The 12486-nt window shown below is 42.0% G+C and overlaps 1 protein-coding gene across 1 annotated transcript in view; it reads left to right on the top strand.

Moving 5' to 3' along the window:
• Positions 1-12486, top strand: part of FASN (fatty acid synthase) — a 108712-nt gene that overhangs the window by 19655 nt on the left and 76571 nt on the right. The window contains exons 7-18 of the mRNA XM_077251392.1: positions 1321-1436; positions 2728-2862; positions 3786-4245; positions 5942-6129; positions 6496-6685; positions 7647-7741; positions 7846-7980; positions 8886-9089; positions 9403-9518; positions 9801-9976; positions 10109-10300; positions 10969-11049. Of these exons, the coding sequence (XP_077107507.1) occupies positions 1321-1436; positions 2728-2862; positions 3786-4245; positions 5942-6129; positions 6496-6685; positions 7647-7741; positions 7846-7980; positions 8886-9089; positions 9403-9518; positions 9801-9976; positions 10109-10300; positions 10969-11049 (2088 nt within the window). The remainder of the gene's footprint in view (positions 1-1320; positions 1437-2727; positions 2863-3785; positions 4246-5941; positions 6130-6495; positions 6686-7646; positions 7742-7845; positions 7981-8885; positions 9090-9402; positions 9519-9800; positions 9977-10108; positions 10301-10968; positions 11050-12486) is intronic.

Consider the following 12486-nt stretch of genomic DNA (forward strand, 5'->3'; position numbering starts at 1 on the left):
GCTAGACGTTGTGTGATGTCCACCTTGGACATTATTTAGTGAGTTTTTCTGCATTTTCTGCAGCATATCTGTACCTGCTATGTATATTATTTTTTTGTTGCATTTTTTTGTGTGCGTTTTTATTGCCTTTTCATGTCATGTTTTAAATAAGGATGCTGTGTTTTGCACACTTCCTGGTAATTGGCTTTAATACAAGTTTATTGATAATCGTGTGCTGATTACATGGGTTTATAATGCGTTTCCACAGCAGAAGCACAATAAAAATGCATATACGTTTTTTTACCCGTGAATTTTCCGCATTTAATGCGATTCTAAGACGAAAATCAACACATAAAAATCAGTGTAGCTGCAAGAAAAATTGACATGTTACAGATTTAAAACGCACCGCAGCTCAGTTTACACTGCGTAAAAAAAAATCAGTGGTCGTGAGATCTCTGTAAATCCCATCCATATGTAGAACGGCGTGCAGTGAAAATACACAGTGTCAAAAACGCACCAAAAACGTATTGTGGGAACGTAGTCCCATATATAGCTGTGTCCTTGTACAAAGCTAACAGATCTCCGAACAGCAGACACGGAAGAACCTAAGGAGCTGGTGAGTATCACCCATGCCATAGTGATGGGTGGAATTATTCATCTGGCCATTTGCTCATTAAGCCCCCTCCACCATTCACATCTGTAGGGCAACACTGCAATGCCCAGCACAGCCTTTACTATGTAGATGACATAAAGGTAGATGGCGCAACATAAATATAAAAAAGGCTGAAGCACTCGCCACTGCCCCTTTAGAAAGCTAATAGGTTGGGGTGCCAAGAGTTGGACCCCCGGCGATACAATATTGATAGCTTATCCTAAGGATATTGTGACCTAAAAAACCTTGGGATAGGTGATAAATGCAAGATTTGTGGTGGGCGATCCATACTATTGATAGACAGAGGGACCCTGAGCTCCGTGTTCGACTGCTCATGTCAATTCCAAAGACTAAGAATTGAGCTCCCTGTCGCAGGCTCGAATTCCAGTCCACTCTATCTCTTCCTATACGTGACCTCAGTTTAGGCAAAGTCTCAGTGGTCAGACCCAACCAATCTATAAGGATAGGTTTAGCTGGGACAGACATTTTTAAGTAGTGTATTTAGATCCTGTGATACAAGACTAACCTTAGTGTTGCCTAATTAATAGAAACCAGAAAGGAAGGGGATAGCGATATTAGTGTAAATGTACTCATTGTCAGTTGAAAGCCATTGGCTTCCACCTCATCTGTATTCTACAGAGTTGTCTTCTCAGGTTTGTTAAAAGACTCCACTGTGTTCCATCCAACAGGAGTGACCTTCCCATCCGGTGAAGTGCAGCAGCAGTTGCTGAACGCTTTGTACCACGAGGCTGGAATCCAGGCCAGTGAGGTGGAATACGTGGAGGCCCACGGCACAGGCACTAAGGTAGTAGGACACAACTGTGCTGGCCTTGGGTAGTGGAGGGTTGGCATACGAAGAGCATTCTGGAAAGCCTTCTTCAGGATTGCTGCGTTTTACCAAAGATCTACTATGCAGGAGTGTAGACATTTTGATTGTAGCTTCCATCGGGAAGAGTTCGTCATTTGTACAGTATTTCAGAAGACACCCTTGCCATTTTCTCATTGCTGTTCTTAAGGCCTCGTTCAGACCTTCGGTTTATTTTGCTTGTGAGAAAAGTGGACTGTTTTTCATCCATGTGCAGGATCCAATCTTCATCCGTTGTGTCCATTTTTACCATTAGTGTGGCATCCTCTTTTCTCAGAGACAAAAAATATAGAAAGCTGTTCCAAGCCTCTATGCCTATAAAACACAAGACAGTGTATGGCATATGAGTGCTATTTCTTTCTGAATGGGTACATGCTCTGTCTGTGAAAAGCTAAGATAAAACACACTAAAAAAGAACACGTGCTTGGCATCTTGTATGTAAAGTATATTGATTGTTTAGACCCCCTAGACTAGACCTCTTAAATGAATACACCTAAATACAAACTCCCTAAATAAATATGGGCTCCAGACCCCAAGAATAAATACAGACCCTCAACAATTTACTCATAACTGCTCACATTCCCCTTTTCTGTGGCACTTTGGAATTCCACTCACTGGATTGAGGACCGGCATGTGTGATGGTCACGTGGCCATATCTCTGCAGGTTCATCTGCACATATTTGGGATTATTGCTCATTGTAGTTTTTTAATGATGTTGTTGCAATATGTTTCAATGTGGCACCCTGGGCAACAATGTCCAAGACACGATAGAGACAATATTGGATATTTTCCAAAAATAATTTTGAATACATTGATTTTCATTCCTAATTCCTTTACAAACAATTGCAATTATTTTAATTTGACTTTACTCAATATGACACCCTCCTGCAATGTTCAAACATCTCACGTCACCTTCTCATATCTAGAAGACAAGCACGTACCACTATAAGAAACTGAAAGGGAGAAGATACAGATTAGTTATTAGAGAAAACTTTTTGACAGTGAAGGTGATCAATGAGTGGAACAGGCTGCCACCAGAGGTGATGAGTTCTCCTTCAGTGGAAGTCTTCACACAGAGGCTGGGCAGATATCTGTCTGAGATGGTTTAGTGACTCCTGCATTGAGCAGGGGCTGGACACGATGACCATGAGGTCCCTTCCAACTCTAATATTCTATGATTCTGTAGGTATACTACGCTTATTACATAGCTGCATAATCTTATTTCCTGCAGGTTGGAGATCCTCAAGAAGTAAATGGGATTGTGAGTGTTTTCTGCAAGTCAGAAAGACAACCATTGTTACTTGGATCCACCAAGTCAAATATGGGTCATCCAGAACCTGCCTCTGGTCTTGCTGCATTGTGTAAGGTGAGAAGGCAAACATATCTTGAAGGGGGGTGAAGGGGTTAAAACTGTGGTGGCACAATCATGATATTAACCTTCTCTTATATGTAAGGGTCTTTCAAGTATTCCTTTGTTGTTATGTGCAATCCATTAATAGTGCAGAAGAAGAAGCCGTTGGGAACTGCTATTCCCTCATTAATAGCCATACGGCAGAATAATAGATCCCATTTATAGCATCTCGTATTCTGTCTGTGGATCACAAAACACAAGCTACATGGCTGTGGAAGCTCCTGGGGATTTATTTCCCCAGCTCCGCTCTATTTTCAGATTATTTTCAGAAATACTGATAGAGGAACATGAAGGATTGTATGTCCTGTCCTACACTAAAAGGATTGAGAGAGACATTGAGTAGTAAGTGGAGGCTGAAGCCATCAGAGATACCTGTTGGCCACTCACCCACAACTCGGTCCTTAACTCAAATAGACAGAAATATATTATTACATAGACATGTTAACTCGCCGAGATCCAGTGGGTTGTCCACGAGTGGACCCATGAAAATACAACAATAAGTTCTATTATATCTTTTCACCTCACTAAACCAGTTTGAAACCTCTTCTTTCAAATTTCTGCAAAAACCAACTTGTCTACTATAACAATCAATGACCTCACTCAGCTTTGTAGCTTCCGTGCAGATTATTTCCTGCTATTAGTATGACATCCAGGTTAATATCTGCGTCCACCGATTTAACCATTACATGTTTTATGACTGGCTTGTCCCCCAAGCCCCCCCCCACCACCATCACCGATTAGTTATCCTTTATAGATCATCACAGAATCTAATTTTTCAATCCCACAAGCAGGACAGTCTATTGTAGGATACAAATGCACATATATTGTATAACTTATATAGTTTTATAACTTACTGTTTCAATTTTATGCCACAATAGGTGATTTTGTCTCTTGAACATGGTGTTTGGGTCCCAAATCTCCATTACAATAACCCAAACCAAGATATTCCTGCTTTGCAAGATGGAAGAATCCAAGTAGTGACTGAACCCATCCCTGTCAAAGGTGGTATTGTTGGCATCAACTCTTTTGGATTTGGTGGCTCCAATGTCCATGTGATCTTGAGACCAAACCAAAAAACAGCCTCTATCACGGACTCCCTACCTCTTCCCCGCCTGGTTCAAATATGCGGAAGGACCCAAGAAGCCGTTGAGGCTCTTATAGAGAAAAGTCGAAAACTTGCCTCCGATGCCTCTTTTGTGAACCTGCTGAACAACATCTCTGGAATTCCCTCTTCAGCCATGCCATACCGGGGGTACACACTTGTGGGGACAGAAAGTGACATAAAGGAAATCCAACAGACACAGGCATCGGGCAGACCTCTGTGGTACATTTGTTCAGGTGAGAATTGCTCTCCAACTTGGTTCTCTGCCATAAAGCTAATTTTCGGATCAATTCTTGGTATAAATTTTGGTTTATCCCAGTTCTGACTAAAATATCATCATGATATAGGTCAGTATCATTGACAGCTTATTCTAGGCTTAGTTGGAGTATGCCACAGCCTAAGGCTCCTTTAGGGGCATCCATTATTTAGGAAACCGTAACCTACCTTTAAATTTCTATCTGATGAGCTTCAGATCACGTAGACTCTTTCAAAGATGCATACAGCTAGCCCCTCATTTATATATATATATATATATATATATATATATATATATATATATATATATATATATATATTTTTTTTTAAAGGGATGTTGATGAAGAGAAATGGGGAGATATTGACGTAGAATCAGAAGGTGACACACTGCAATTAATTAAAGGGAATTTATCAGCAGGTTTTTGCTAGTTAAGGTACCGTCACACTAAGCGACGCTGCAGCGATACAGACAACGATGCCGATCGCTGCAGCGTCGCTGTGTGGTCGCTGGGGAGCTGTCACGCAGACCGCTCTCCAGCGACCAACGATGCCGAGGTCCCCGGGTAACCAAGGTAAACATCGGGTTGCTAAGCACAGGGCCGCGCTTAGTAACCCGATGTTTACCCTGGTTACCAGTGTAAAATGTAAAAAAAACAAACAGTACATATTCACCTTCGCGTCCCCCGGCGTCCGCTTCCTGCACTGACTGAGTGCCGGCCCTAACAGCAGAGCGGTGACGTCACCGCTGTGCTGTGGTTTCACTTTACGGACAGCGCTCAGTCAGTGCAGGAAGCGGACGGCGGGGGACGCGAAGGTGAGTATGTACTGTTTGTTTTTTTACATTTTACACTGGTAACCAGGGTAAACATCGGGTTACTAAGCGCGGCCCTGCGCTTAGTAACCCAATATTTACCCTGGTTACCATTGTAAAACATCGCTGGTATCGTTGCTTTTGCTGTCAAACACAACGATACACGGCGATCTGACGACCAAATAAAGTTCTGAACTTTAATCAACGACCAGCGATATCACAGCAGGATCCTGATCGCTGCTGCGTCTCAAACACAACGATATCGCTATCCAGGACGCTGCAACGTCACGGATCGCTAGCGATATCGTTTAGTGTGACGGTACCTTTAGTCTGAGAGCAGCATCCTGTAAGGGTAGAGAGCCTGATTTCAGGCATGTGTCACTTGCTCAGCAGTTTGCTGTAGGTTCAGTAAAATCAGTGTTTTATCAGCAGGAGATTATCACTGCAGGCCTTGTTGTCACGTGCAAGACAGTCCAGATAATCTGTGTAGCCCCGCTCCACCACTGATTGGCAGCTTGCTGACAATGTACAGTGTACACATGAGGCTGCCAATCAGGGGTGTGTATGGGATTAAACACAACTCAGCAGTATGACCATAGCTACATCTACAACAGGGATAAGAGAGATTCTATTAGAACTGCACGGAGCAGTCGGGTAAGTGATAGATCACTGGAATCAGGCTCTCTCCCCCTAGGCTAAGCTGCTCTCAGATTACATAGTAAAAAGCTGCTGACTGATTCCCTTTTATGGTGGCCCATCATATAGCTATCATGTTCAGCTTTAGGGCTGACTGTAGGGTACCTGCATTGGACACCCAGAGTGCTTGTCCCGTTTCTGACATGATCCATGTTTTATATGATATACAGGCATGGGAACACAGTGGAAAGGAATGGGCCACAGTCTCATGAACTTAGATATATTCCGGGAGTCCATTTTACGATCTGATGAAGCATTAAAAGGAACGGGATTGAAAGTCTCAGAACTCCTGCTGTACGCGGATGACAGCACATTCGAGGACACCATTCATGCCTTCGTTGGGCTCGCTGCCATTCAGGTAGGTTCTGTATATGGTACGCCATTCATTTCTCGAATATGATGATACTGGCATGTACACTGGGATATAATATACTGTAACACCTACAGTGTGCACTTATCGAAGAAAAAACTTTATGTATATAATATAATTGCACTGGGGACACAACCAGTAAAGGACTCCTGTACAGTAACAATATATGGGACCTTTGCAGCCCGAGGGCTCCTAAAAATGCAAAATTGCACCTGCCTAGGAGATAGAAATGGGTCCCTTTACTTCTTGGGCCCAGGTTGCACCAATGATATGTCCGCCCTTGTATAATGGCATGTTACACTTGGACCAGGATGATGCATCTGCTGTCATTAATAAGTGATTTCTCCTTCTCAGATTGCTCAGATCGACATGCTGAAAGCAATGAACCTGGAACCTGATGGCATTGTTGGCCACTCCGTCGGGGAGTTGGCTTGTGGGTATGCCGATAACTCACTTAGCCAGTCAGAAGCCATACTCGCTGCCTACTGGAGGGGACGGAGCATCAAAGAGGCCAGACTCCCCCCCGGTGGAATGGCTGCAGTAGGTACGCTGCACATCATCATGTGGACCACTTTCAGATTCCTGCCCTAATACTTTACGACTCCAATCCTTCCTGCTTCTTTTCTGAGCAATATGAATAGACTTACCGTACATAATCAGCCATTGTCTAACTAATTGTATAACACTGCCAGCAGTTTCTTCATTGCTGAAACGAGCAAAAATAAAAACACCACTGACACAAATTCCCCAAAAAGGCTAAAAAAAATTCACTGCTAGGTCAAAACATATTGAAAAAGTGCCAGGAAATAAGAATAAAAAAATAACACTACAAGAAAAAACACCGGTGTTTCGTGAAACATCTTCCTTGTTGGGTTCGCCCGCCTGAATGAGGCCTTTTGAATAAGACTAATGGCTTGTTCAGATGAGCGTCTTGTATGGACTTTCTAAGTAAAAATGTAAAAATCATATGGTCTGTGAAGACCTACAAACTGAGGGTCTAAGAGGGGGATTTTGACTGATGCCAACTTCCAGTTACCCATTTGATCAGTGCTAGGACCCTTCTTTAATTCCAGTGACAGTTCATCATCTTAGCGGGGATTATCTTTGTAACGTTGGCCAATAAAAGTCTGATGGTACCTGATCTCCGTCTACCGACCAGCTATTCCATGTTGGGCAGTGACGTAGACCTGTCAACTAAGCTGATCTATTAGAAAGTCCTTAGTCTCCATGATATCATTCCGGGGTATCGTTTCTAAGAAGTCTGCATTGTGGTCCCCCTGTTATTCATCCTAGAAATGGACAACTTGATGTTCTGGCGTTCCCTATCAGGGAGGTGCATCATATGTAACATTAACAAGGGAATGTCCAATTTATTAATACATTTTCAGGTGGACTAACAGAAGAACATCACAATACAGTGTAGGACATTGACTCTTGGTCTGAATTCTCTTTGGGTAAATCTGGTGATTATTAATGATAATAACTGGATTATTTACTCCTGTCAGGGCTGACGTGGGAGGAATGTAAGGTTCAGTGTCCCCAGGGCGTGGTGCCGGCTTGCCATAACTCTGAGGATACAGTCACCATATCTGGCCCACAGGTAATGCATCTGTCTCCATTCTCTCTTGGTATAGGTTTCCCTACAGCTCGAGACTCTTGAACTTTGCTATAGTATATGTGGAAATGAACTCTCTCTTCTTTTAGGATTCTGTGCGAGACTTTGTTGCAAAACTCAAGAAAGATGGGGTGTTCGCCAAAGAAGTGCAGAGTGCAGGAGTAGCCTTTCACTCTTATTACATGGCATCCATTGCTCCATCCCTACTTAATGCCCTCAAGAAAGTAAGTCATCTGCTTATTTCCTGTGTATTTATTAATAATTCCGGTACCAAAGACCTCGTACCAAGGACCTCTGTCATTGGAATATAGGGGCTTCAATAACCTTTTCTGAGATGTCTAGCTAGTGAGCCGTACATCTGACTAGTAACCAGCTCCATAGCATTAGGTTATCATCAGGATTTTTATGTCTTTACAAGAGACGACACAGAAATCAATAGCACAAGTGATTGTAAGAAAATTTGTAACATATCTTATAAAAAAAAATGCTTTCTCCCCATGTGGGTTACTTCTCACCCCAGCATCCTGGACTGATTCATTATTCTGAATTTACTGATAACATTTGTCTTTAGAGATGAGAAGGATTATCAGTATACTGAAGGATCAGGTTACATGCTGCCTACAAAGGTCTATGGAGAATGAAGGGGAAAGTGGATGGAGCATCTGCAGAGTGAGATAGAGGCGTAGAGAGGTCCTGCTGCTGCCCGCAAATGTTTTATCCCACTCCATTGCCGATTTCATAGCTACATTGCCCAGCACTGACCCTGAATGTGGGCTGTATGGCATAGGGGAGCAGGATCTCCTCTTCTCTGTGTGTGCAGTGTAGGAAAGACATCATGGCAGCTCAGTAGAATCCAGATGGGGCATGAAGAGGTGAAGACATATTTCTTATGTATGCACACATGGATTCCCTGTCTGTTTTACACCCAGCTTTACAAAGATAGAGCGGGTCATCAGTAGCATCAGGTGCCGCTCGGTAATCTAATAGTTCTATGCACATTTGGGTTTAGAAATGGAACGTTCCTCATCTGAATATGATTGAGACAGTTTCTGGAAAGTGTACCGCAATCCTATATAATCCTCATTATGTTGCTGTTTGAGCTCAGATTTGCTCTGATATTGCCCTTCAGGTCATTACGGTTCCCAAGCGGCGTTCTCCTCGTTGGATCAGCACGTCCATACCAGAGGCTCAGTGGCAAAGTGACCTTGCTCAGTTCTCATCAGCAGAATATCATGTTAATAATTTAGTCAGTCCGGTCTTATTCCAGGAAGGTTTGCAGAGCATCCCAGAAAATGCAATAGTGGTGGAGATTGCCCCGCATGCCCTTCTTCAGGTTGGTTTAACCATTACCTTTTTTAGTATATGGTATGTATTTTTTAGTACACTTTGACGTTTTTTTAAAGTGAAGCAGCTGCGATCCCTGGTGGCTCAGGTGCCACATTACACCTATGTACACTGTACTATACAACTGAATGACTGTTTGGTTTTACACTGACATCTACTGGCAACTACATGGTACTGTAAAAATGAATTTTTGTTCTAACTTTTTCGTTTTTGCTTATGGCATTTTCTAAAACGATTCACTACTGATTGGCTGTATGTAATTGTAATGTTCATTATATGAATTATATTAATTTCTACCCCAGGCAATCCTAAGGAGGAGTCTAAAGTCAACCAACACAATCCTCCCACTAATGAAAAAAGGACATAGTAACAATCTGGAATTTTTCCTTACAAACATTGGGAAAGTCTATTTGAATGGGTAGGAAATATTTGCTTTATTTTGTATTGTAATTTTGATATTTTTAGCCAGTAGTAAAGATTAAATTTGAGTTCCTTGTCCCTGTACTGGTGATCACACCAAAATGCCCCCTGTCTTGTTACAGGAGTTTACTCAATACTCTTGCCCACCCCCCCACGGTCCTAAGGACCATATTTCGTCCTTGGTCCCCATAGCAGAGCCAGAGTACACCCTATACACAGCTATGTGCTTTGTTATGTTTTATCTTTGATAAATCTCATTATTCCTGCTTCTTCTCTGCAGAATCAATGTCCAATGTAATAACATGTACCCGCCAGTTGAGTATCCGGTCCCTGCTGGAACACCCCTGATCTCCCCTCTCATCCAGTGGGATCACAACCAGACGTGGGATGTTCCCAAGCCTGACGACTTCCCTGCTGGTTCGGGGGGGTCTACATCTTCTACGGTCTATAACATAGGTAAACTACTCAGCTGTTAATATTAATACCATTAGATACTGGTTTTAGAAGGCATTTAGAAGATGAAGCCCACAGAAGCTGTTCCCTTGTATTTCTGCTCTCACTATTGCTTTTTTATTTCCTCTGTTTCAGATATGAGCCCAGATTCTCCAGATATTTTTATGAGTGGACATTGTATCGATGGTCGTGTCCTGTACCCAGCGACCGGCTATTTAGTGCTAGCATGGAGGACACTTGCCAGATCCTCGGGTGTAGTCATGGAGCAGACACCTGTTCTATTCGAAGATGTTACAATTCACAGAGCAACAATTCTCCCCAAAACAGGTGACTACTACGTGGCATGCTATGTCACCGTCCATGGCAGGTCGTCCCATCAGGGACATTTATGGATCCAGATTTCTCTTGAGAACAGACACTGTCAGTTATGGAGAAGTGGTCACACATCCACAGTTCTCTCCATGTATGTCTATGGGAGCTCCAAAAATTACTACTGCATTTTTCCAATATCTATAAGAAATGATTGGTAATTTTATAGAACTGTTCTCTATTGTAAAATGGTCGCACCTTCTTCTTGGAAGTTTCTTATCTGTTTCTAAGAAAGTGAGGTGGCATCTAGCATGGCTTCCAATCTTAATAGAAAAATCTAATTGAATGGAAAAAACCCCTAACAAAAAGATCAGTGGATAAGGAACACATGGCCGCGGTTGAGTCTTTGTACGTGTTCCAAATTTAGTCTCGATGCACAAAGTCATAGTTTGGCTTTTCCTGACCCAGAACAAAGAATCAGTTTAATGTCTTAGTCCTATATGTGAATATCTTGGCCACCACGGAGTGTCCCCTTTCTCCGTATTTAGGCCTTATGTCCCACAATCACCCCCTAATTACACCTATGCTGGCAGAAGCTACTCGGATGCTTAGATTATTGATGCATGACATATAAATAATGGAATTTCTTGTATATTTTAGCACATTTTCTTTCTTTGTGTCTAAAGGAGTTGTCCAACTGGAGGTTCGTCTGATGCCGGGATCGAAACGGTTTGAAGTCTCCGAGAACGGCAATCTGTCAGCTAGTGGTAGGTTTACTGGTGACGTAAAAAAATCTGTGACAAAATAGAAATAAAATTTCATATTATATCTTGTGAGATGGTGACTGTACAAGTGGCCCATATGCATACTGGGTTCAAGAAAGTGTAGATCTCATCCAGGAAAAACAGGGTGAGGAATCTTGGAAGGCTGGGTATCCCTGGTAAAGTAATATTTGTGAACAGCGTCTCTGGTTATTCTTGCTTCTTGGAAAGGCTTTGTCTATAGTCCTGAGTCAGTTGAGGCGCTGGGTTGATTCATTCCTGGGTGTAGTGTGTTCACTTTAGGCTTGATTTTGCTGAAAATTGTTTGTTTTTCATAAAGAAAAAAAGCAAGGGATTTTCATTTGTATGTCATCTGTATGTCCAATTTATACAGCCATTTGATTTAATAAAAACATTCCCATGAACTACCGCATTAAATAGCATTGGTCAGTGTGTCAGTTTTGCATATGGACAGCATACAGACTAGTTATAGACGTTCTCCTGAATGACCACTCAGGCTAGATTCACCCATCCATGTGTCATGGTCCGAGCATGGATTGTAAAGTGTGGGTCTCCTGACCCCAGCTCAGCAGCTTGAGACTATAGAGTTTGGGTAAGGAGACCAGGGACCAGTCCTTGACACACGGATGTGTAAATCTACCTCAGTTGTAGAAACACGGAAAGGACAGAAGATGTCTGATCAATAGATTCTGTGACTTAGGACTTCTAGTTTCCAGTTGGTTCTATTGGTGTGAGGCAGCACGCTACCTCGTTATCATTCCTTTTTTAGTGGTTGGTAATAGGTCACCCGTATACTTATTTTATAGTTATTTTATTATTTATCTTTTTGTTCCTGGATGTAAAGACTTCAGGCCGATCCATTGTTGCATTTACTCCTGTTTTTTTGTTGAGCTTTTAGTGTTTTACATCTCTTTTTTATTGTATCTACTTTGAAGTCACTACTTTTCTCTCTTCTCCTGTTTTTTTCTTAGTTTTTTTTTTATTTGCCTCTATGGACGGAGTTTGGCATTTCCAAATCATTTCACCTTATTCATCATTTGCGACTTTTCGAAAAGTTGTAATAGGTGTCGCATATGTACTCCAGTCTCCCCCTGGAGTAATTTTATGTCCGCCGGATATTTTAGCACAAAATTTGCCCCATTTTTGGGAGTTTGAGTCGCAATATAAGTGAAAGACAAAAATACTGAATTTTTTTTATTTTGCGTAAAGTTGAAAAACCGACACACCATTTTGATGAATTTGGAGCTAAAAAAGACTATGAAAGGACAAAAGCAGAAAAGAGACTTAAAAAAGGTGTCTTCCATAATGTATATATTACAAATACAGAATTGTGAATCCATTAGCAGAGCCTATGTTGTGTATATGCCCACAAAGACATAAGCCCGCGTTCATCATGGCCTTTGCCCCTTTTTTCTGGAGTAA

The sequence above is a fragment of the Ranitomeya variabilis genome, chromosome 4, assembly GCF_051348905.1.
Source record: "Ranitomeya variabilis isolate aRanVar5 chromosome 4, aRanVar5.hap1, whole genome shotgun sequence".
NCBI classification, from domain to species: domain Eukaryota; kingdom Metazoa; phylum Chordata; class Amphibia; order Anura; family Dendrobatidae; genus Ranitomeya; species Ranitomeya variabilis.